General features: G+C 34.2%; 2 protein-coding genes across 6 annotated transcripts in view; one reads left to right on the top strand and one right to left on the bottom strand.

Annotated features, from left to right (window-relative positions):
• LOC102893131 (T-cell receptor gamma chain C region C10.5) overlaps positions 1–11,101 on the top strand; it is a 40,815-nt gene extending 29,714 nt beyond the window's left edge. The window contains 3 exon segments of the mRNA XM_025041938.1: positions 3,720–4,058; positions 7,580–7,609; positions 9,793–11,101. Of these exon segments, the coding sequence (XP_024897706.1) occupies positions 3,720–4,058; positions 7,580–7,609; positions 9,793–9,935 (512 nt within the window). The 3' untranslated portion in view covers positions 9,936–11,101.
• STARD3NL (STARD3 N-terminal like) overlaps positions 9,453–27,036 on the bottom strand; it is a 56,750-nt gene continuing 39,166 nt past the window's right edge. For 4 of the 5 annotated variants that reach the window (XM_015599545.2, XM_015599544.2, XM_006925334.3 and 1 more), the window contains 2 exons: positions 17,313–17,385; positions 15,618–16,108 (listed from right to left, as the gene is read on the bottom strand). In XM_015599545.2, coding sequence (XP_015455031.1) covers positions 17,330–17,385 — 56 coding nt within the window. In that variant the 3' untranslated portion in view covers positions 15,618–16,108; positions 17,313–17,329. Of the gene's footprint in view, positions 9,699–15,617; positions 16,109–17,312; positions 17,386–27,036 lie in introns of those variants that run through there. The other variant, XM_015599548.2, reaches the window with a different exon arrangement.

Genomic DNA, 27,036 nt, shown 5'->3' with positions numbered 1-27,036 from the left:
ATACTAACATCACTGTCTTCAGATAAATAAAGCACCAAAAACTTTAATTTACTTGATTTGCTCAGCCACATAACTTATGAGCAAAATGAACTAGGACCAGAACCTTGATCTTTTGAATTGCAGGCCATCATAGTTCTAAAAACATTTGAAAAACTCGGAGAGGCTAAGTTAGTCTAAAGTTGTTGATATGGGTTGGATCACTGTGGAATCATAGAAAACTCTTCAGTGATGGAACAAAACTTGCTGTCACAGGTAGGTATCATAAGAATGCAATTTTTCAAGATAATAGAAGGAAGGCAAGAAATAGTTAAATTTGAATAATTATAAGAAGATTTAAGAAAAACAGGAATGTGATGGGGATTTGAGGCAGAAATCTTAGGAGAGATTGTAAAACAAATCCTTGTAATGAAAGCACATATGGACAACAACATTTTGAAAATATTGTAACAGGATTTGGCTTTTGTGTGCATGTAGATTTGTATGAAATGCTCATGTATAATGTATGTAATTATCATAGAAGTGTTTGGCCCAGAGACAAAGTTTATTATTACAGGTCAGTTTTGTGAGTTGACATGTTTCCTTTTCTGATGGTGAAATTTGTCGTGAAAGAGCCTGTGCTTTGGAATCAGGATGACCTGAGCTCTGGCTCTACCACTTACTGCTTATGTGAACTTGGGCAATTATTCCCTGTCCTGTTTCTTAATCCATAAAATGTGATAACTATGTATCCAGAGGCATTGCATGAGAATCGATTGAGATGATATGAATAAGACACTTGCACATTGTCTAAGACATAATAAGTGCTGGATAGGTGTTCCCCAGTTCAAATAAATGTAAAAGGAGAATTGTATTCAGTATGAAGAGCTGTTTGCAGCCAATAATATTGACAGAGCAGAAATTCCCCAGAGAATTTAGCTGTACTTCTAACTGCTCAAAAAAAAAAAAGAATTTGGAGGTATTTGTTTCTCTTTACAATCATTTTTCCCTTACTTGGCAAGAATATTGAGATTAACATGTGTTATTAATTTTTGTTGTTTTACTATATGCTTTAAATCTAAATTTATATTTTGTAGTATTTAAGATAAATAGTTTATCTTAATTGATATCATCTATAATAACCAACATTTATTGGTCCTAAAATTTATAACCAATAAATTTTATAGCCAAGTTTTGACTTTATGTTCATATTTAACAGAAAAAAAGTTCAAATTCATACAGAAAATAATTACTATGCAAAGTCAATTAAATATAGTTAGAAATGTCATAAATTTGAAATTTTTATATAAAGATAAATTAATATTACTACTTATTTGATAAAAGAAAAATGACAATAAAAAGTAGAGAACACTTAATATCAATATGTAGATTTGAAATATATTTTCAATTGAAAATTTAGTTGACATTTGGCAAATTTACATAGAATTTACACCACTTCATCTTATAAATTTAAACGCAGGCAATTTAACTCAAACGTATTATTTGATTATACAAATGAATGTATTTAAATGTACAAGACAGTCTTATTTATTTTTTAACCTGGTTTCTGTTATATTCATCACGAAAATAAAAAAAAAACATAAAAAACACTGTTAATAAGTTTAAAAAATATATATGAAGAAAAAATGTGATACAATTATCCAAAATATGGACATTAACCATTTTTAATCAAGTACACTATTTAATATTCAAGTTAACAATTACATTAAGAAAGTTAGGGAAATTCAAGATTCATTTTATCTTGGAAATAATGACAAAGAATCTATCTAAGGAAACAGGACAGGTGATAAGAATAGTGTGTTACCACACAGAATATTTCCAAGTTCATCATTTAATTTTCAATTTCTTTAGTATAATGAATCTGAAATATTACTATGAAGAAAAAAAGTTTCTAAGATGAAAATTAAATTCTTTAATATATTAATTAGAGTAAAATTATGTAAATATAATGTACAATTGAGAAATTAATGTTATATAACATACTTTTAAAATTAAAAACAAAATATGTAATTGGAGAAATATACAGTGTCTTACCGTTACAATCAATAAAATACTATTTCAGTAAAAGCAAGTTGTATAAAATTAAAATAAGCACACTATGACCTAGTTATATTTGCAGCATGAGTGAAAATAACATTGTTCGCATACTGATTTAGTATAAAAATTATGAGTTTGCTACACAGGCATAAATTCTCAAGAATTTTTTTTCCTTTTCTTCTCAAATGAGAAATACAATTTTTTTCTTAAAAAAAATGGCTTTTAAATCATTAAACTAACTCTAAGCTAGCACAAAGATAATATTAAATATTTGTGTTTCAACTGGAAATAAAATTGGAAAAGGTTCTAACATTTATATTTTCAGTCATTAGATTAAAAATAAATGTATAATCAAGTAATGCCTTTGTAAATACGTAATGTTTTGTTATGTATTTTGATATTACGCCTGCAAGAAACTCTAAAACCGTGACTTATAACATTACCAATTGTGTGTGTGTGTGTGTGTGTGTGTGTGTGTGTGTATAATTCAATAGATAAAAACAAAATAAAACAAAATGATGGAGCTCTAGACAGCTCAACAGTGTTACAGAGTAGATACAAATTTTAGGGGAGACACTGAGTCAAAATACGGTGTATTCAAAATATGGTGTATTAGTCATGCTTAAACTTCATATGAAATTACAAAATAAAATGGGCTTTTGGTAAACATTTTCTGAAGTGAAACAAAAGTCTGTTAAGGGCATTTCCTTGATAATATTAATATGAGTGTTTCTGAAAATAATCAATAAAATTTTTAATAGAAGTTTTAGAAATATTGTTATTTTGCTTCTAAATTTAAGTCATCATAAATAATTTGGAGGTGCAGCTTTAAATAATGCCCTACTCAAAAACCTGGAGTGGTTCAGACATGAAATTAAGATGTTATATAAAATTAGAAATCAATTAGGAGAATTTCATTACTTCAGAACTGGGCATGGGGTCCACATTTAAGCTAAAAGATCAACTTGGTAGATCGTTAAGTATATGTGGAAGTAGAGTCTCATTAAAACAAGTGACTGTATATTGTTTAGAAAAAATAAAAAACTTACCCCTGGCATTTGTTTATATGGAAAAAAAGATAATATGGTGCATTTCAGAATCAGTTAAATGAAGAGTGAGTTTCCATTGAGTTGTGGAACACGAGAATGTGTTACTTGGCCAAAGGGAGCTTAAGTTACAAAATTCATGGGATGGGAAAGGGAAGTGCTTTAGAAGTGATCGAAGATTCTCATCTGTAGAGAGAGATCATATAAGTTACCCAGTCTCCTCCCCGATCCCTGCCATCCACCCTCCACCTTGAAAACACGCTCCACTATGATAGTACAAAAAAAGATTTAAAAAATTTAAATATGTTGACAAATGTTGGAAGTCTTGATATAGAGCAGTTAAAAGTCATACTCCATCTTAGCATGTGGAGAGGAACAATGGCTAACTTCTAATTCAGGCTGTGCTATTTAATGATTGTGATTTGGGGCAGGTTATGTGACCTCTTGTATCTCTTTTCCCATTGGAAAATAAGAACAATAATAAGTACCTCACAATCTATTGTGGATGAAAAGCCAAAATAAGCCCTAATTCAAAGGCAGCTTCTCTTCCTTTTACTATGTGCTCGGTTGTTCCAAACCACAGAATATTTGTGTTTCTCTAATAATTCTTCTTAATTGCTTTTTTATTTTCCTCCACAGATAGAAGGCTTAATTCAGACATCTCTCCCAAGCCCACTATTTTTCTTCCTTCAATTGCTGAAATAAACCTACATAAGGCTGGAACGTATCTTTGTCTTCTTGAGAAATTTTTCCCTGATGTTATTAAGGTATCTTGGAAGGAAAAGGACAGCAATACAATTCTGGAATCCCAGCAGGGAGATACCATCAAGATTAATGACACATACATGAAGTTCAGCTGGCTGACCGTGACTGCAAAGTCAATGAATAAAGACCACAAGTGTATCGTCAAACATGAGAATAATAAAAGAGGAGTTGATCAAGAGATTCTTTTTCCTTCAATAATGAATAAAGAACACAAATATAAGGCCAAATATGAGAATAATAAAAGAGGAGTTGATCAAGAGATTCTTTCTTCTTCAATAAAGGAAGGTATGTGCATATAAATATAAATATAAATGTAAATATAACCTCTCAGAACCTCTTTTTTCAAAGAGAATGCCCCACATTTTTGTCAAGTATTAATAATATATATGTATTTTAATAATATATATATTTCTTAAATGTTGCTACATTTAATAGTGGCATAAATGTCCTGCTATTTCCTCATAGAATTAAAATAGTATAGGCTTTGGAACATAAAAAAGAAAAAGAAATAGAAAAATCTGCTTAACTTTATTCAGCATCAGTTTTAGCCAAAATATTAAGGTCACAATGATGCTTTTAAGGATTGTTGTATGGGTTAAATAAAACAATATACTTGAAAGCACCTAGCAGTTTAGCACATGGTAAACACTCAAAAAGAGATCCCACTTTGATTATTTTATTTGATCAGGAAATAAGAACAACTACACATCTTTCAGGAATCTTCTACTCAGCAGGCAAAGTCACTGTCTCTTCAGTCTTCCTATACTGAAAGAATAGCCCATAAACAAATGTCCATCTGAGGGAGCCAGATCGAGGCTCAACAAAACAATAGAGTAATTTAACCACTGCAGTTTTATTATGGTCTTAGGTTTTTCAGCTTTGTATTTTATATAATACCATAAGGTAAATTTTCATAATTAAAGTTTGGGTGAGGCTAACATGTAGAAACATATTTCCATTTTACATGATGAATGCATTTCTTGCCATTGGTAAATGCCACTCAACAAACATGTACTGCAGTACTGCCATGTGCCAGGCCTGGAAGGGATGCATGGATAAATACCCCAGGATGAATTGCTGTCCAAGGAGGATGTACACAGTAAAGAGAATATACTCTTTTCTAATCATTCAGGGCCACTTGTGACTCAGGCATGAAGTACCAAAGGAGTACCTTTGATGCAGATGCTGCACATTATTTAGACAGTATGGGCAGGGGGCTGAATGTGCCTGGGCTCCGGCAGAGGTCTGGCAGCGGTCATTAGACTCAAAACTTAAAGTTCCGAATATTAACATAACAGACCAAAGACCCTGGGAATTTCTCCTGAGAAGGAATCCTTTTGTACTTTTCCCTGTGGTTAACAAGCGCCTTTTAAACTGTGGAGAAGAAGCACATAACAAGATGTGCTAAGGCCTTTGCTGTGTACCAGTCTAAATTTCTGAAATCTTTATCTTCTCAGACCTGAGTTTCTCCAGTGATCAAATTCAGTTTGAACACTTGCCTTGGCTTCCTCCTTGGGCTGTGATGAAGAGCAAATGAAATAATGTCAGTGAAATGCTTGCTTTCGAAAATATAACATGGATGTATTTATTCATATGTTTATTTATATCCATTCCTAAAATGAAAGTAAGATTACCAAAACAGCCCTAATTTTCTATTGCTATGGCTAAGAAACAGAGGGAAAGCAAATATGCAATATGCAAGTTTAATATAACCTATTAGGTTATATTAAAGAGTCCTATTAGGTTTTGATCTTTCTAGTAATCAGGGAAAAATAAGAAATGTAGTAAGTTTCATGGTGATGATTATCATAAAAGAGAAAAGTTCCAGTTTACAATGTGTTTTACTTGGCACTTAAATTCCGAAACAAGCGTCTTCCATGGGCTTCTCACGGCAACAAAGCCAATGAGGACTTTTCCGTTAATGCCATTCTACAGCAAATTTCTAACGCTGTTTCTTGGAATTTTTTTGTTTGTTGTTTTGTTTTTGATAAAAGCTAAAAATATTGCATGGAAGCATAAATAAATGAAGTGACTTTGAAGAGAGATAAAACTATTCTGGTTGAAGTTTTTGACCAACCTTGACTTAGAAAGAGAACTTAGGCACATGCACAGATTTTATTGTGAAAAGTGTTACTTTATTGTTTCTACCTCAATCAGTGCGTGGTCATAAGAGATTTTTGTTTATCCTTTAATGAATAAAGTCACTGTGAGGAAAAGAGACTTTTAAGACACATTAAAGTCAGTCCTTGAGGATATTTTAATATTTAAACATGATTATACTAACATTTTCAATCTTGGGATTTACCCCGAAGCCTATATACCTCAAATCTATTTTTTTTTAGAGCACACCAAAAAAAGATCTTGTTGAGTACATAAAATTGCATACCAGAACTATATCCATATGGACAAGAACACATCTAGTAGAAAAAGGATAAACCAAAGTAATCATTGTGACTCTGTTTTCCTCCATCTGACAATCAATGATCTTTTAAAGAAATTCTGTCTTTATATGTATATTTGCTTTTTTAAAAAAAACATTGTAGATAAATACAGCTTTCACTTCAGGTTTTATATATTCAGATAACTATAAATGTGACTTGGTCTATTTTTCTGTTCCTTGAAAGAATTGCAGAGCTCCCATAATAAAAAGTTCATTTGTAAAGCATAGTTAAGATATCTGCAAGAGAAGATGTTTTTAGTGTCCACAGTGGTGGAATTATATTGTCTCTCTATAGATTATTTGCTATTTGTATGGATTATTTTTACAGAGCACTTTCCATGTGCTCTCTCTCATTTAATCTCCTACAACAATCCTTTGAATGCTGGGTCTGCCAGTCATCAGTATGACTCTCAGAAAATTCTTAATGTGGTAATTTTCTAATCTGTAATATCAAGTCCTCTGAAATACAACTCACTCAGTGTTACTGGAGGATTAAATAAGATAATGCATGCGAAATATTTAACAGTGCCTGGCACAATAGTAATCACTCAATACATTAGATTTTATTAATATTGTTGTCATGTTCACAAATACTACAAGTCCAGAAAATTATGTGTGTGATCTAGGGGTCTTGGGGATATACATGATTTGGAAAAGTATGGCTGCTCTCCTTTGCTTAGATTGGGAATTTGCCTAAACCAGATTCCTTCAACCACATAAGATTCTGTTGTGGATTCTAGGATTAAATACACTTATTTTGGTAGCAACCTTTCGTGTCAACAGTGTGTGCGGAAGACTGTAGAGCAGCCCTTTTTCTGTTTAAGTTTTCTATTCAATGAGTATTTATCGATCAGCTACTTTTGCAGTAGGCACTGTGCTGGGAGATATGAATGCAGGGGGAAACAAGGTGGTTTTGGATAGTATCCTCCAGTTATGATTAAAAAGAAAAAGTGTATCCTTAATTAATATCAATATTTTCATGTGCAGAAACACAAAATGTGAATTAGATCTACTGAATTATACAGAATTTGAGCAACTATATCTGGAATTGTGAGGCTCATATTTTTAATGACTCTCTTCTCTCTGCCGAAAGATTCTTTTTATTTGTCTATCGTCATCTATCTATCATCTCTCTCTCTCTCTCATCTATTATCATCATTTATCTTCTGTTATCTATGTATCATCTATCTATCTATCCACACAAAGACACAGACACACATTATCAAATAATAGATACGAACAATTGATTAATAGTTGCTTTCATTTCTTGTAGAGGTCGCTGCTATTAATAATGCAAAAGAAGCTTGTCTGAAAGACGAAAGTGGTAAGATTTTTCAGGAGATAATTAATGTTACACAGGAAGCATCATGACAAGTTTTTGATCAACAAGTCAATTTGTTCATTAAGCTATTTTTTTTTCCTTTATATCATTCTATAGCATTTTTCCCTTCTGACTAACTTAACTTTTGAACTTCTCTGGCTTAAGGTAGAAAAATCAGAATGGCTGGATTTTGCAGACTACACTGAGTGATATTTTAAGCCAATCCATCATTTTTCAGTCATTATCTTAACACAGTAAATGCTGGATTTTGGTATAAGATGACTGTAAATTAGAGGGTACAGTGATATTTTTGGAGTTATTTTAATAATAGACTTCATTTATTTATATGGCTTTGTTTCTAATAACTAGGGAGAACATGATATCAAGTTGATTCTAGATTTTTTTAAGTCTGATTTTTGCTAGTAGTTAATAACATGAACTGACATTTACTGAGAGCTGCTTATAGAGAAGGCATTGTGCTGTTTTGAATGCATTTTCTTGTTTAATTCTCATAATAATTCTATAAAGTGGTAGAATATATTTTTTCCCATTTTACAGATGAGGGCAGTGAACTAAAATTAAGTCCCTTGCCCCATGTCACACATTTAGATCTGGGGTTTTGACTCAGCCCATCTGAATCAAGAGTTCATACACTTACTCAGTTATCTATTCTTCTTCTAAGATAGAGTCATAGAGCAAGAAAGCACAAAGCTAAGACCTGGAGACACAATGGATGTGTGGCTGAGAGGCAGGGAGTACATGGGCTTCTGAGCACTGCATACTGGACTTTAACCATAGTTATTTTAATTATTAGTTGTATGTATATGGGTACTTTCATTTTCTGAGCAACACTTTTTTCATCTGTCAACCAGGAATAATTACACCTAACTTGGTTATTGAAGGGATAAGGTCACATATGTTAAATGTCTAGCAGAGGATATCTCATTTAGTTTCTGGCCCTTTCTCCCTACACATATGCAAAGAAAGTAACTAGAAGCATTGGCTCTATTTTTGTTGTTCTCTCCTCCATTTCCAATATCAAGGGGCCTTTGGACTTTAGCTAACACCTTACCTGACCAGAGGCAAGGAGTTCTGAGCATATCACCTCTTGAGGTGTCTTTCCACACCAAGTGCTAATAATTCTGGAGTTCTGACTCTATGATAATAAAGCACGTAAAAGAGAAATTTCCACAAGAAAGGACTTGGCCTTATGGTTCACTGAGTAGCCAGTGTGACCTACCATCACTGTTGTTAATTATTTCTTGACATCATATATTTCTTGCAAAACTTCAAAGGATATTAAGTGTAATTCCCCTCTAGGATCACGGCCACAATGAGAGACATTCAGGAAAGACAGGTGAGTGAGCTATTACCTTCTAAAGTTTCAGAGAATTTGGATTAACTACTTTCTTCCAGTTTATATAATGCTCTCTAGTAAAATCTCCCACTCACCCTACCGTAAACACCACCACATTTTCATGGATTGTACCCTTTGTAGGAATCATACTGAATGCACATGTAATGGCCCAGATGTTTCTAAATCAGCAATTCAACTTTATATTTATGCTTGACCCTTTGATGTCTGGAGTATTTATTGCACTTGGAAATGCAGAATTAGAGTGGCTAAGAATGTGGTCTGTAAAATCATTGCTGGCATTGAAATCTGTTTTCTGGTACTAAAGAAATGTGTGACATCAAGCAAATTACTTCTCTATCTTCAGTTTATTTGTAAAATGGGGATGAATAATAATTTCATAAGTTATTATAAAAATTATATAAGATTAAAGCTTTGCACAAAGCTATCAGAATAAACATTTGGCATTTGGTTAGTGGTTAATAAATATTAGCTATTATTATTATTTAGAGACAGGATAGGGGTGAAAAAATGCTAAAAACTATCACAAATATGTTTTTGGATGTACTCGTTAAAAACGCAATCTTACTTTTTAATATTTTAGAGTGTTCCAAGTGAATTTAGCAGAGGTTGTTTGTTGACTTGAAAGCTGGATTCTGAGTTGTCTTGATGGTGATGATGATGATGGTGGTAGACATTTACTGTTGGGGTTTGGCGGTATGGAGGTGTCATTTCAATCTAGATCACAAGAAATAAATAATTGTGACCCTCTCCATTAATATTTTTTATCCTTAAAAATAGCAAGAGAAACTAACCAAATGACTTTTCTTAGATATGCTGCAGCTGCAGTTCACCAACACTTCTGCCTACTACACTTACCTCCTCCTCCTACTCAAGAGCATGATCTACTTTGCCATCATCGCCTTCTGCCTGTTTAGGAGAACAGCAGTCTGTGGCAACGGAAAGAGTTCATAACAGATGGTGGAACAAAGCGGTCAACTTTTCTTCATTTATTGTCCCTGAGATGTCTGCTGTGGATCTAGCTAGAATTTCTTTCTGGGTTTAGGTTATTTCAGTTCACATGTGCATTTTTTTTATTATGTCATTATTGCACAACAGTTTTTCAAACTGCTGAGCAACCAGAAAATTTCAATCTGTAACAGTAACAAATTCTGCCATTTCTCAGGGGCAGGGCCAAGGAGTAGCCTTTAGCACCATTCTCTTCATAATCTCTATTAGCTCCTCCAGCCAAGTAATCATGACTTCTGAGCACAGACAGCATGCAGCTTCTAGTCATGGTCCTTGGTACTCTTTAACCAGATAGCTGCCTTGAAGCTTTCCATTTTACACACCCTGAAGCCGCCATCTTTGCTACTTGAATTCTGTACTTTTTTTTTACATAATAGGAACAATAAATTTAAAAAATCAAAAGTCTACTCTGTCTATGTATTTTAATTTGATAAATCTAATTGAAAGTCCAAGGTAAGAAAAGGCATGACAACTAAGCTATCAAATTCAGGGGCGTTTGTAATAACAGTCAATTCTACATTTCTATTTCTTTCCCTGAGACAGTGGTCATGATGTTTTCTTTGGGTCAGTGGCTCCAAGAGGAACCAGAACCAAATGATAGTGCCCAGGTTACTTCTTTTTCAAAGGTCACCAGAGTAAGACTCATTTGGTTTGAGACATTCCGATGGTGACATTATAACATCTATCATGATTTGCACCGTGTGTGCTCAGATCTCTATTAGTGTCTCAGAAGCATCAAAGCTTACTGATCCTCATGATAACCCCATGTGGACTGCACTGACACTGGAGAGGCAGTTTGGTGGAGGGGTTAAACACTTTGACTCTAAACCCTAAGTGCCTGAATTTGGATCTAGTATTGGTATCTGTGTGACCTCAGGCAAGCTATGAGAACACTCTGTGCCGCAATCTTCTCATTTGCAAATAAAGTTACAGTGCTCAGTCTCCTGGAATTGTGTGGATTAGATGAGTTAATAACATTTGGCACATTTAAATCCTCAATAGCATTAGCAGCTGTTAGTAGCTCTTTAGAAATAGGAGATACTCCCCATCCCCACACACATACAACCCCTGACAAACATCTCTGATCTTATTTCCCTGCAGAGAGTTTAGATATAAACTATAGATATATATCTTAGGGTTCTTTGTATATATATATATCGATAGATATATAGATATATAGATATATCTCTATATATCTATATATCTATATATATACAAACATCTCTGATCTATAAATGGGAAAACTGAGGCAAAGAGGGGGTAAAGAATATACCCATATTTAGGCAGCTAATAACAAACAGCTAGGATTTGAACCCAAGCTGACAGGCTACTGGAGTTCTGCTCTTAACTTCTATATTAGTTGCTACTAGAGTAGAAACAGGTTACTTCTAGTTTCAGCTTAGACAGGCAAATTTCCTTCCTTAAACAGGCTGAGCTGGTAAAGAGAACTGCCTCTTTACATGTCCACCTTTCCTTTCCTTGCTCCTATGCTGTGCATTTAACCAGAGGATTATAGGCTAACTTGCAACATAATTTTTTGTGTTGAGAAGATTTTTATATGCTGACTGCCCACCTACCGATTGCTCTTCTGTAATTAAAGTCCATGACACATGGTTAGATGATATAAATACCAGAACAACAGGTTGTATCCACAGGTGTGCAATAGAAAAATTAGGCAAAGATTTATACAATTCTACATAAAAGCACCCATGTCTCAACAGTCTTTATGAAACTAGAGTACTCCATAATCTTCTCAACCACAAAAAAGGAAAATTTCAATGCAACAATTCTCAAAATTTTCTCCATTATGAATTCTCTCTACTGTTTTGGAATTCTTTTACTCATAAACTTCATTTTTTAAAGGCTTTCTGTCAATCAAGCAAGCTGCAATTTAAGTAATACTTGATTTTTACATTTATATTAATCAAGGTCATATATAACTGCCAATTAGATATTCTGATGCGTGATAACCAGAGATACTATACAAACATGATGCAATTCAGCCAAAAAGCTAGAAACTCATTTCGTTATCCATGAAAAAACATCTGGGTAATAGCACGGTTTTTGTCATGTTCTTTTAGGCTATTTTTTGTTTGCTTTCATTTTGTTTGAGTAACAGCAAGAACCTACCAGTTAGTGAGCATCAGGAATTCTGACAGGCAGTTTGCATACTCTAATGCTCTCACTGTACCACAGTACAGGAATCATGCTCATTTCACTGATGGGAAGACTAGATCCCATAGAGACTAAGAACATGCCCAGGTTAAACACAGAGTGCCAGATTCCAGGTCTGTCTGACTTAAAATCTGCTGCTTTATCTGTTATACCAGTGACTCTCCTCTTGGAGTCTTTAAAAATCACTGAGGCCTAGACTTCATCACTGGCCAGGCAGAAGACAAAAACCTCCTTCAGTAGTTGTAATGCGCAGCCAGGGTGGAGGCCAGCAAGTGACTGAAATAGCTCCTGAGCTCTAGCACTGCTGTCTTGGTTCTCAGGCAGTGAGGAGCTATCACAGATCCCACTCCACAAGTGTGAAACGTGCTACAACCTGGAAAGTATTTGACCCATCAGTTTCCTAAGGAAATGGAAGGTATATACTAAGATTTATGTGCAAGGATGTTCATTCACTGTAGTGCTATTTATAGCAGCTCCAAATTAACGCAAATGTCCAATAAGAAACTAAAAATATAAACTAAAGAATGTCATATGACAGATTACTATGCATCTTCAAAAAATGTATTTAAAGAAATGAAAATCAATCAAGAAGTGTTGAAAAAATAATATGCATAGAATTCCACTAAAATTGTTAGATAATACCTTCATGTGGTTCAAAAATCGAAACATTCTAAAAAATGCATTAAGAAGTCTTGCTTCAACCAGTCTCTACCTGCCCCACCTCTTACAAGTCACACTTTTATTTCTTATGCATCCTTCTAATTTTTAGTACGCAGATATGAATGCACTTATATAAATACACGTCTATATGTGAATATATATATTCTAATTTCCTTCCTTAGTACACAAAAGAATTATATAATATACATTATTTTGCATTTCTCTTATACATCCTGTAGCTCTCATATAGGAACACAAAGACGACTGCATATTTCACTGGTGAATGCATAATATTGTATAAAATCAATTCTCTGTCATAGACTTGGGAATTTGTAAAATTGGCTTGTTTCCAATCTTGTGGACTGAACCAGTGGGATGCAGCCAATTCTCATAGGAAGCCAAGGCTCACCCAGAAGTTGGTTCTCAGAGCACAGACTGAGAAGAACGAAGTATCTGATTTGAAGAAAGCCGTAAAGTCAGACTATGAAAGCCTGAAGTGTTGATCGCAACCATAGAGCTTTACTTCTTCCTAGGATGGCACAGATTGAGTCTGTGAGCCTGGGAACCCATTCTGAACAGCCCTCTTCCACTTGACCCCAATCACACATCTATTTGATGTTAGTGTCCTCTATTAAGCCTTGCTCAGGTTGGCTCCAAAGTCTTTTTATCTCTTTAGAGGGACTTACATGATTCAGTATGTGACATGCAATTACACAGTTGAATTTAGGGCCTTGCTAAATTCCCTTGTGAAGGAAAAGGTGCATCACTGTTGCCCACATCTATGAAACATCCATGCTACCAGGTTCACGGGCACAGGTTTTATGTCACCTTGTCTACACTGAGAAAATGAAACCAAAGGTACCATCCCAAGTAAATCAAATACCACGGAAAAGCACAGATATTTGGTGTAATGTTAGGGATTATATAAGTGCTACTAGAAGTCTTGGCTGCTCTTCCCTTCAGAACAGTGTCATGATGGACTAAAGAAGCATCTGAACAGTCTGGGCATAAGATTTCCAACTTCACATAGTAGCTCATTGGAGTAAACTCTCTATATAAAATGCAGGGAACCCATCCCCACAGCCTAAGAGTATGAACAACCGCCTACATGCATATGTAGATGAATGTTTTCTTTCCATTAGCTATGGCCTTTTAAAAGTGAGCAAAGTTGGTTGTGGTTTAACTGTTCTTAATTTATCTTATAACACCCTACTCACCACATGCACAGTCCCAACCAGGAGGGGCTGGTTTGACTTTGAGCATTTTCCACGAATCAACCACATTCGACAGAGCACGTAAACAAAAGAAGCCTGAGAAAATAAAACACCATCAGCCACACCAGCATCCTCCTGCCACCCATTCTGTCTCCTCCACTGCCACCTTTGTTCACCCTCTACTGCCCAGTTTAGGGCAGCCCAGGTTGAGTTGGGAAGGAAGTTGCTAAGAAGTTTGAAGCCACAGGAGATGCTCCTTAGTGGTGCCCCCCAGCAGTGAAATTGACCACACGAAGCATTCAGTGATTTGCGTGTTTCCTCTTTCCACTTATATGCTTTCCCAATGCAGAAATAGTTCCAACACTCTAAGTAGAGGACCAAGTATTTGGCCTAAAGAGGTCTGACCAAATTTATGAGAATCAAGGAGTAGATCTAATTAAATTTAATCTTTCTTGTACCTGGTTCATCTTATTTTGTTTCCAAATGGGAACCTCTACTCAGTTTCCAAAAGAGCGTGTTTTACAGAAACAAGCTGATTGTAAAGAAACCAATTTTACAATTTTACAAATTCCCAATTTTAAATGAGACGTTTTAATTCTAATATATAAAAGTTTTTACCGCTAAAGGACTCATTAGAGAAAATAGAAACATGCAATCACTTATTTTTTTGCCATTTTGTTTTATGCCTATGCCTGTCGAAATACACAGACACATGTGTCAATGAGTATCATACTTGTTAGTATTATTAATGGGAAAAGTGGTCAAAAGACATGTCAGAGAAAGAAATATAAATAGACTTTAAATATGTGAAAAGAGGGTTATCTTCGCTTATAAAAGAAAAACAAATTAAAACCATGATGAGACTAGTTTTTACTTGTCAGGTTAGCAAAGTCCTGGCATTTGACAGCACACTCTTGGTATTCACCTTCACTGTTGTAGGTGTGCAAAATGGTGCTCTCTCTATCCCGGGCAAGTCAGAAATGTCTATCAAAATGACCAATACAGTGAAAATGACATAAAACACTATTATTTATTTCAGCATTTTTCTTACCCCTTTCTCCACAATAAGAAGCTCCTCCTAAGTGCTTAGACCCCAGTTAGACCCCAGCCTCCTAAGTGCATTTCTGTCATTTGGCCCACTCTTAGAACAAGTACAGATGGACCTGATTTGATCTGCACAAATGGCCAGTTCCCACACAAACAAGCACCATTATCTCTACACACAATTGAATTTTATTGAATGAAAGAAATGAATGAAAGAAAACTAATAGATATTCTGCTTTCCTATGAAGCATTAAGTGAATATTCACGTTTTTTTTAAAAAAATAACTCACAATATAATTTAGTTCACTCCAATTCAAATTAGTTAAACAAAAAGGGAAAATGATGGCAATGATTTCACAGTGTAGGTCAGAATAAGAGTACTCAGGCTATTTCAGAAAGTACTTCTAAGAGAAAAATACAATTTCATGATAAAAATAATACAAAATATCTTGTGAACTTCTGTATGTATTCACAATCCCTCTTTGTCCCCCTTTTGTAATTCCAACACTTTAGGCCAAATACATAATGCAAGCAAGAAAATTAATCATTTTTATTTGTTAGATTTTATTACTTTTTAAAATTGTACAAAAAGCGCATGTGCGTGAATTAAAAAACACAAGGGAAATGCAGGATGTTAAAAAAGAAATACAAAAGAAATCTGAGACATGAAACAATTCCATTCTGTGAATCCAAATAAGATATTTTGCTTACTAAAAAAGTGTTATTCCAATATATTAAGAAGTCTTTTGATTAGGAATACAGCACGGGACTTTTCTGCAACTATTTATTAACAGATCAGACTCAGTCTCAGAGAATGTAGGATGGGTCATCACATCTTACCAGTCAGAGGCAGGCTACTAAATATGTGTGGATATGGTACAATGTCTGTGAGGTATTACAATAAATAAATTCTTTATTAACTGTTCAATTAATCAGTAGTAGATATTACCATTTCAACTTTCATAGGGGGACCCCATCTCCAGTCCTTTTATTCTCTCTGGTGATTTTCAATGAGGGTTTTTCACACTTAGGAAAAGAGAGAACACAAAAATATTTGAGATGTTGTGGTAAAAGGCAAAACGCTACACGGTGCCTAATGTTTTTATAACAGTCTATGTACTGAAGATGGGCTGTGTTATAGACACTTAAAGGACAATGGGTGTAGTCACACAAGAATTTACTTTAAAACATTTTAGAAGAGGATTGACTCTTCACATGCCTACACAAGTGCCGTTGTGGGAAGCAGGCACTGAGGAGTGTTGCGTGCTGCTGACGCAGGCACGCATCTCCATTTGTCAGGACTCTGGCTGCCATTGCTGGCCATGTGGCCTCAATTCTGGCTCCCTGACTATGCCGAATCTCTCTACTACTTTTCTTTTTAAAAAAAATTATTATTTTTTGTGATATAACTGACATATATTATATTAGTTTCAAGTATACAACATAAAGATTCGATATTTGTATATATTAAGAAATGATCACCACTACAAGTCTAGTTAATATCCATCACCATACAGTTACATAATTTTTTTGCTTGTGAGAGAACTTTTAAAATCTACTCTCTTTTCTATGTTTAAATAATTAAGCAGAGTTGCTGCTACCACAATTTACTTTATGTTTATCTGCTTGCATTTCTGAGGCTGAAATGTTTTCCTTTGATGATTTCAAAGGATTTAACAACATGCCCCACCTGGAGACAGATCAAGGCTGCTGCTCGGGCTAGATCACATCTTTCACCCCGGAAGCTCCAAAGACTTGAGAGACATCTCAATGCAGGGCGAGAGTGAATACTGGAACAGAGGGGCAGGCTTGAGTCTTGGCTCTGCTACTTGCTAGCTGTGAGACCCTAAGTCTCACCTGCCTTAAGTGTAAATGGAGATAATAACAGTACCACATCTCATAGGACTGCTGCCTCACAGCACACCTAAGTTAGGGTTTGTAATTAAACAATGTCTGATACAGAGACATTCTGGCTAAGTAAACAAAAATGAATGCACCCTTATTTAGAAATTTGGGACTCTGGTATTTTTCATGCTTCACAAATTTACATCCATACAGAAAATGTAAAGAAATTATACAGTAATAAAATGTGACTGGTAAATTCATGTAAACAGGACAGATCTGGCTACATACTCACACTCATATTCTTTGAATTTTACTTTAAATTGACTCAAAGAAATGTTCCATATTCCACTAGTCTGTTGTTACAGTTTCATTTTTAAAGACTTACTTTAACAAAAGTAGTACTCATAGTTCTAAAAGTGGTTTTTCACTGTCCTGCTTTTCTTCAGCTTCTTCAGAGCCTATATGGTAAGAAAAGGAAAGAGAAAAAGTATTGCATTCCATTAAAGTAACAAATGATTTCTTTAAAATTTATACACACATGCACATTTTAAATGAGAGATGCATGCATACATTTCATCTTCAAGAGATTCAGGCTAACAAAACTGTAATTGTAAAACAAAGTTTTTATTTATTGTAACAGGAAAACCTTTAAAATAGGATCTCTCATATGTACTAATCCGTCTAAAAGGATTTCACTTATGTGTTATTTTTATTTATTTTCACTTATTTTTTACTTAAATTTATTGAGTTGACATTGGTTAACAAAATCATGTAGGTTTCAAGTGTATCCTTCAATAATACATCATATATATATTGCATTGTGTGTTCACCACCCAAAGTTAAATTTCCTTCTGTCACCATAGTTGCTGTCCCCTTTTACTCGTATCTACCTGCCCCACTCCCACCTTTCCTCTACTAACCACTAAACTATGATCCGTGTCTATGAGTCTCTGTTTGTTTGTCATGTTCATCTATGTACTATTAAAAGTATTCATACAAACCAAGAATTATTATCCAGGCTATCCCTCCTCTACCCTTTGTTGACAAGCTTGCATGTATTTTTCAAGTGCAAATAACTTTGAGCTTTGGTACAAATAATTGAATCTACATAGTTTTTAAAACTGCTGTACCCAGCAAGTGAGAGAGAAGTAAAGGCTTCCTAATGCCAAGGGTGATGACAGATGGTCACTCTCGAGTGCTGTTGCCAGTGATCACTGTTATAACCACTCTGGGTCAGTGTTTGGTGAGCCTCAAGTTATTCATGCATTTGATGCTTTCAAATAATTGATATCAAATAATTTTAGGATTATTTCTTTAGGATATATCCTTGTTTTCCCTCTAAAAAGCAAAAAACATCTAAATATCTGAGAGTGGAAGAAAAGTTAAAAATTATTACATTTCCATGAAATATCCTGCATCCACTTAAAATTGTTTATATAATTATAACAACATGGAAAATGAATATGCAATCAAGTAAAAACAAATATGTAATTTAAACAACTATAATACTATAAGATCATATTTGATGAAAACAAACAAAAAAAAACTAAATATACATGTGCAAATCAGAAAAACTAGAAGAAAACAACCAGGTATATGTAAACAGCTTACATACATGTCTGGATTTCCAAAATTTCTACTATATGTTTAAATTAACTTTAAATTTTTAAAACAAGTTACAAATAATACAGGCAGTAAGGTCATAATTATGTATATTACAAACATGAAACTAGAAGGGAACAAATTAAACTATCAATACTGATGTTGCTGAATAGTTTAAAGAACAAGTAATCTTTTATTTTTGTTCTTTCCACATTTTTATAAAAAGTATGCCTTACTCTCACAATCAAGGGCAAGAAATAAAAAAGAATGGTAAGAGACCACTGCAGCAGGTAAGGGAGAGAACCTATTCACATGTTAAAGCTAAAGCAGTTAAAGCTGCTGACTCTTATCAGGCAAGGCACTTCAAAAGAGGGATTTTTTTGTCTGCCTGGATTATAGCCGAAAACAAATCTGGTACAGGAGAATGAAAGGCTAAGAACCTTAAAAGATTGTGTCCCACATCTTAACCTCATAAATGTCATATAGTTACATTTGTGGTAAAATAAATAGATAAAGGCTTCACTTTCTAGCCTGTTAAACTGCTGTAAATCACAGACACTGGGGCGGTTGAACTGCTTTCTCACTTTGAAAGGAATCTGAGGGTGATGGTTATACCAAGACTTCCTGTTTCTGGGCTCACTTTCCACCTGTAGGGCTAATGGCATTTGAGCCACAATGAGCTATCATGGCTGGGAATTATTTGGTAGTTTTAAATAAAGGAAAACTTTTAATTAAAATAATAATATGTATGCTTTACATAATTTAAAAGTGAATGCTAGGAAGCCCTTCTGGCTATGGTCAAGTGAAGAGATCTAGAAATCTTCTTGAAAAGCAACTGTAAAACTGGACTAGATGAATAAAACTAACCATTTCAGCACTCAGGAAATGACCAAAGGCATATAATAATGTAAGAAGATGCTTGAAAAACTGCAGAATTCAGGGAATAAAAATGTTGTTGTTCCCTGAGCCTGGAGCTGCTCCAATTCCTTCACCTCCCAACACACAGACTGATGGCCATGAAGGTTCTTCCAGGTTAGGGCAGGCCACAAGGACTGGCAGCAAAATTACACAGCTGAAGGGAGCTCACTTAATTTAGGGTGGGGAGTGATTAGATGGGGAACTGACAAACTCAGTAGTGTGTGAGCAGGAAGGGCCAGAGGCTATGCTGGTTTGAGGTTGTGGTCATGACTGCAGCAAGAATATGCTTGGTTGAAGCTGTGTGTATGCTTGGCAGAGACCCAAAAGAGCGCAAACTAGTCAAATACTCCTGGTCTATCCTGAGGCTGAAAGCTTATGCAGAGGAGATGTGAAAAGACTCAGCAGAAAGTACAAGCTGGGGAAGACTCCAAAAGACCTAAAATTTGAATGTGCTACTGTATACATACATATATTCATTAGGCAGAACACGGAAATCTTAATCAAGGTGCTTGAGTATGATCTCTGTCCAATCATTAGTTACTGCTAAGCTATGTAGATATAGAGATGACCCCCATGAAGCTAGGCTTAAAAATAAAAGAAATAAAAAGAAAAAAAAACTGGGAAGAGACAGCAGCAGCCACACACCACAGGGGACATAATTTCACAGATTTAGCTCAGGCACTTTTTTAAGCAAACAAACAGTAATAACATCAACCTCTTTTTGGGGGGAGGGAATCAGAATCTAGAGTTGCTACAATATATTTTCAAGAAAATATTTTTCAATAAAAAATTACAAGACAGGCAAAGAATCAGAAAAGTGTGACTATTTTCAGGAGAAAAAAACAATACAAAAGCCACAACTCAATACAAATTGTCTTTGAATGTGTCCAGCTATTTTATTCATCAGACCATGACTTCAAAGCAGCCATTTTAAGTGTATTTATATTTAAAAATACAAATTTATAAATATACATTCAAAGAACTATAGAAAACCATGTTTAAAGAATTAAAGGACAGTATGACAACAATAAATCAACAAATAGAGATTCTTATTAAGGAGACAAATTATAAAATGATCAGATTAAAACAATGAAATCTAAAGTAGAAAAGTATAACTGAAGTGAAATATTCATTAGAGGGGGTTAAAAGAATGTTTAAGTTGGTAGAAGAAAAACTGTAAACTTGAAGATAGAGCAATAGAAGTTATCCAATCTGAATAACAGAGAGAAAAAGACTGAAGAAAAAACTGAACAGAGGTCAGAGACCTATGAGATAACAGATACTAACATACATGTAATGGGTCTTCCTGAAAAAGAAGAGGAAAAAAAAAATCAGGAAAAAGTTTGAAGAAACTATGGCCACAACTCCTCAAATTTGTTGAGAAATATTAATCTACACATCTAATAAGCTAAACAAATAGTAATTAGGATAGATACAGAGATCTACAGGTAGGCACCTCACAAGAAACCTGCTGAAAACTAAGAAATACATGAAAACGCAAAACATCAAAATTTATAAGATGTTGCTAAAGCAATGCTAAGGGGGAAATTTATGGCTTTAAATGCTTGCAACAGAAAGGAAGAAATCAATCCTGAAAAGGAAGAGCAAGATAAAACTCAACCTAAGCAGAATAAATGAAATAATAAAAATTGGACTAGAAATAATTAAACAAAAGAGAAAAATCAAGGAAAATAAAAGTCAATTCTTTGAAAATATCAACAAAATTGACAAACCTCAAGCCAGAATTACCGAGACGATCTGAGATAAATATCTACACAAATTACCAAACTCAAGAAAAAAAATTACTATCATTCCTACAGAAATTAAAAAGGATTAAAGGGAATATTATAAATAATTTATGGCAACAAACTAGATAGTTTAGAAGAAATAAATGAATTCTTAGGCACAAATTACCTAAATGAACTAAAAAATAAATAAATAAATAAATAAATAAATAAATAAATAAATTTGAATAGACCTAGATATAATAAGAAATTAAATTAGCCATTAAAAATCTTCCAAAGTAAAATTCCTGATCCAGATAGTTTCATTAGAGACTCTATCAAACATTTAAAGAAGGAATACTAATCTTTCACAAGAAAGATTCACTCAGAAAAGAGGAATTGGATATACTTCCTATTGAATTTTATGAGGCCAGCATTACCCTGATATTAAAGCCAAAAATATAATTAGAAAACTATAGACCAACAAGTATGAAAATAATGGGCATAGGTACAAAAATCCTCAAGAAAATGTTAGCAAATCAAATCCAGAAACATGCATAATGGATTATACAATGTGACCAAGTTAGATTTATCCCAGATGTAAACAGTTGATTTAACAATCAAAAAATCAATTAATGTAATACACCATATTAATTGACTACAGGAGAAAAACCACATGATCATCTCAGCAGATGCATGAATAAGCATTTGAAAAATCCAGTACCCACTCATGATAAAAACTTTCAACACACTAGGGCTTAAATGGAACATCCTCAACCTAATAAAGGGCATCTGTGAAAACCCACAGCTCTCATCATACTTAATGAAAAACTGAATGCTTTTCTCTAAAGATTAAGAACAAGAAAAGAATGTCTGCTCTTGCCACTTCTAATCAAAATTGTACTAGAGGTTCTATAAAGTGCAAAAAGAAAAAAGAGTTAAAGATAGCCAACATATGGAAAAGAAAAAGGTAAAACAGTCTTTATCCACAGATGACATGATCCTGTATGTAGAAAATTCCATGGAATCCATACACACGCACAAAACTAAAACTAAAAATAAAAAACAGTTTTAGCAAGGGCAAAAGATACAAGTTCAGTATATAAAAATGCCAACTGTATTTTATATACTATCAATGAGCAATCTAAAAATGAAAAAAAGCAAGCAACTGCATTCAAAATAGGACCAAAAAGAATAAAATATTTAGAAATTAATTTAATGAAAGGAGACTAAAACTTGTATGCTGAAAACTACAAAACAATGCAAAGAAAAATTGAAGATTATCTAAAATGCAGAGAGAGTCCATGTTCATGGATTAGAAGATTCACAACTGTCATGATGGCAGTCCCAAACTGATCTATAAATTCCATACAGCATGCTTTTGGGGCAAAAATTAACAAACATTCTAAAATTTCCATGAAAACACAGAAGACCTAGAATGGCCAAAATAATTTTGAAAAGAACAAAGTTGGAGGATTATTATGATCACCCTGCAAAAGCAGGGTATGTGTGGTGGGGCACCCAAAATTTGATTTGGATGTTCAGACTGATGATGCTACACACACATAGGGAGTATGAAAAACTTTACTACTTACAAAATTGAAGTATCTCGGGACAGTAGGGCAGGACTTTCAAGCAAGATCTAACAGTACCTGATTTCAAAGCTTATATAAAAATAAAATCACAGCAGTCAAGTCAGTGTGATACTGGTGCATAAAGAGCATACAGGTCAAAAGAAGAGAACTGAGTCCAGAAATAAACCCTTATACTTATGGTCAACTGGTTTTTGACAAATGTGCTGAGTCAATTCAATGGGGGAAAGAATAGTCTTTTCAACAAATGATGCTGTGCCAACTGGATATCCAAAAGCAACAGAATGTATTTAGTTCCTTACCTCCATACACAAAAATTAATTTGAAATGGACCATAAACTTAAACTGAAGGAGCTAAAACTACAAAATCTCCTAGAAAAAAATATTGGAGAAAATCTTCATGACATAGGGTTAAAGTAAAGAGTTCTTAGATATGACTCCAAACACATTATTCATAAAAGAATAAATTTTGATAAACTGGACTTCATCAAAATTAAAAATTCATGCTGTAAAAGATTCCATGAAGAAAATGAAAAGACTACAGACTGGAAGAAAATATTTGCAAATCATATATCTGATAAAGGACTTTTATCTAGAATGTACAAAGAACTCTCCCAACTCAATAAGAAGACAAACAACATAACTAAAAAAATGGTAGAAGACTTAAAATGACATTTCTCCAAAGAAGATAAATGAATAACTAATAAGCACATGAAAAGGTTCTCAACATTTATTAGTCCCTACAGGCATGCGAGTTAAAATCAGAAGGAGATACTATCTAATACCTGCTAGAATGGCTCTAATCAAAAAGACAGCCAATACCAAGTGTTGTCAGATATATGGAAAACAAACTCTTATACATCGCTGGAGAGAATATAAAATGGTACAACTTTGGAGAACAGTTTAGCAATTACTTAAAAAGTTAAACAGAACTTGTCATGATGATGATGATAATAATGACATCATATGACCCAGCAAATCCTCTCCTATAAATCTGTCTTAAAAAGATATATGTTCCCACAAAGACATATGTGAATGTTTATAGAAGGATGACTCATAATAGCAAAAGAACTGAAAACAATCCAAATGTCCAACTGATGAAAACAAAATGCTATAAATCCACATAATGAAATAGTGTTAGCCATATAAACGAATAAGCTACTCAAATGTGCTACAACATGATGACCTTCAAAAATATTATGCTAAATTAAAGAAGGCAGATACAAAAAATTACATATTACATGATTATATTTATGTTCATTGTCCAAAAAGGGCAAACTGTCAAGACAAAAAGCAGATCAGTGGTTTGCCTAGGACTGGGGATTAACTGCAAATAAAGGAACTGTTTTGGATGATAAAATTGCTCTAAGATTGTATTGTGATGTTGGTTGAAAAACTACAAATTTACTAAACATCATGCAATTGAACATTTACAATGGATGAACTTTATGGTATGCAAATTGTACCTCATTAAATATGTTTTATTTTAATGAATGGCACCTAATATCTTCAGCTATGACTTAATACTTTTCAAAATTTTAATGAAAAAGTGAGAAAATTGTGTTTCAACTCTACTGATATAAATAGGTGATTACATAATTCATTATTTAAACAAGAACACTTCTGAAAAATAAAAGGAGTTCTAATAATAATTATGTTAGGTCACAAGAGTAAACCAAGACTGTTGCATGCAAACCAAAATGTATGGTTACTTTTAGTAGGTGTCAAATGCAAATTTTAATGCTTCCATCTAGATTTGTTTAGCACAAATTGTAAAATGCAATTGAGCTATTCTTCATTTTAAGTTAGTCTTTCAATGAATTAGGAGGTGATGAATTACCTTTTCCCTAGCATCACAACTGGTTCATTTATGCTTGTCTAACCACACATAACGACTTGAACCCAATCATCTGAGAGAGGATGCTACTTCCATTTAATTCGCAGGTAAGCAGGACATGGCTAGACCAACAAGCAAACCTGCAAACAAACCACCTTTATATCCTTTAAAAGTACATCTACTAAAATGTGCTGCTTTTCCAAATCTCTGTAATATAAAAATTCAAGCCATTCCTTTACAGGGAAAAATGCTAACATTTCAATTTTGGTGCCTCCAATTTCTTTCTTTCTCTCTTTTCATTAATTCCTTCAACAGTTATAAATATACTATGTGCCAGGCACTGTAGTATGTGCTGGAGAAAGAAAGAAGAAACAAGGCAAGGCTCTTCTTATCTATGAGGGTCCAATCAATGTTGTATTAGGGCAACAGAAGCTTATAACATCTGCTACTGAAAGACTTTAATATTTAGCCACTGTCCTGATGAAAAAGCTTACTTTAGAATCTTCTTTCCTAGGCACATTAATTCCAATAACAGTTCTTTCCTACACTGAACACTCAGACAATGAAAATAATACAATACAATACACCATAATCTGCATTTGTCTTCAAGCATTTCCCCAGAGGAACACTGAAAAGTATTTGTTGTTCATGTTCAGAGCATCATAATCCAATGAAATGGAAAACTTCCAGCTACCACTAGATGGTAGTAGAAGCCACAGGAAGGAAGCCAACGGATTGCTTTGTTGAAGAATGCCTGAGTGGTAAGCCTCACGTTATTATCATTATACTGTTGTTCTGAATTTTTAATTAAGAAAATATATCAGTGCTGAGAAATTTTATTAGTCTTTGAAAACTAAAAGCAATATAAAAACATGAACTATAATGCTAGCTACCTTTTCTAAAAGAAATGAGTCCTATAACATAAAATCTCAATGAAATAATCCTTATGAGGTAAGAATACGCTTAATACTTACTCTAATAGTTTCTGCTGGCTGAGAAACAGCTTTTCTGCTAATTCATATCTTTAATTCATATGACTCTATGTTTTTGTTGTTTTATACTTTTAGATCCAACACCAATATTCCAGAATATCAAGTTACTTCCAAATGCCAAGTTATTTCAAGTTTCTCAATATGCTACATCTCAGTTTTGTGCCTTTGATCTTCACATGGTTCTTTCTGCCTGGAATCTGTTTTACTACATTGTGTGTGTATGCGTGTGTTTGTTTAAAATACTTACTAAGCATAATGCTGATAATAAAATAATGCAGTGTCTAACTCAAGTTTATATTCTCAATGACAGAAACAGGCCTAGTCACTGCAGAAGACGGTGCAGCCAATATGGGATGACAGAGTTGTGGGAGAGGTCCGAAAGAACAGGTAAAGGACACCCTACCATCCACTTCCAGGAGCCAGGGGTGGGGAGAAGCCTTATTAATATGGGAGCAGAGACTAGTATTACAGGGGGTTAGTATTAAGGATAGAAAAACAAGATGCACAATGGCTTGAGGGTTTTGATGCATAGAATTTTCAGAGAAGCTAAGAACATATCACAAGAGAAACAAGATAAGAGGTTAAACAAATGGGTAAGGGTAGTCACAGAGGTGCTTTCTGCCAGCCAAGGAGCCATGATTTTCCTAATCTTTTATGCCACTGAAGGCTTTTGGGCAGGGGAATAATGTGACCAATATTTTATTTTAATTAATAGTATAAGACTGTATATTTATTAGTTATGAGTATGGATGCTAGCATTAGAGTCAGGGTTCATATCCTTGTTCCACCTCTTATTCTCTGTGTGATGTGGGACAAGTTATTTCACTTCTCTGTGTCTCAATCTGCCTATCTCTAAAATAGGAATCATGAGACTTTTACATCGGAGAGTGGTTATGAGGAACCCTTAGAACAATGTAATTACTATTTTTAACATGGCACTCTGGTGACTGAATGAGAGAAGGCAACTGAGAAAGAGAGACAGGAGGCTGTTGCAGACACTGAAGCAAGAAATGCCAAATTAAAGTAGACGGTGATATTAAGAGGTACAATTTGAATAAGAAATAGAGAGGATCAAAATGGCCTGGTGAATGATGGCATATGAGCCATAAGAAAGAGGTGGAGTCCCCAGTGAGGCTCTGGTTTCTGACTTGGGCAACTGGGTAGACAGTGCTGTCATTCTCAGAAATGAGAGATCCTGAAGGAGAGTCAAGTTAGGGGATGACAGGTAATGAAGAAAGAATCAAGACCCTTGTCCTTGACTGCCTGTCTTCTATGATGCAGATCACAAACCACAGAGTCTATGGCCCTCTGCTACATTTATTTTTACATCTCTGTTTCTCACCGCTAATCTCACATTACTGTTATGTCTTAATTATTCTCATATCCAAAATGCCTCATATGTGAAATGTTTGCTAAGTGCTTTGAGAAGTAGAGGGAGGGAAAG

Source organism: Pteropus alecto, unplaced genomic scaffold, assembly GCF_000325575.1.
Source record: "Pteropus alecto unplaced genomic scaffold, ASM32557v1 scaffold109, whole genome shotgun sequence".
Taxonomy (NCBI): domain Eukaryota; kingdom Metazoa; phylum Chordata; class Mammalia; order Chiroptera; family Pteropodidae; genus Pteropus; species Pteropus alecto.
This window is presented reverse-complemented; position numbering and strand designations above follow the sequence as displayed.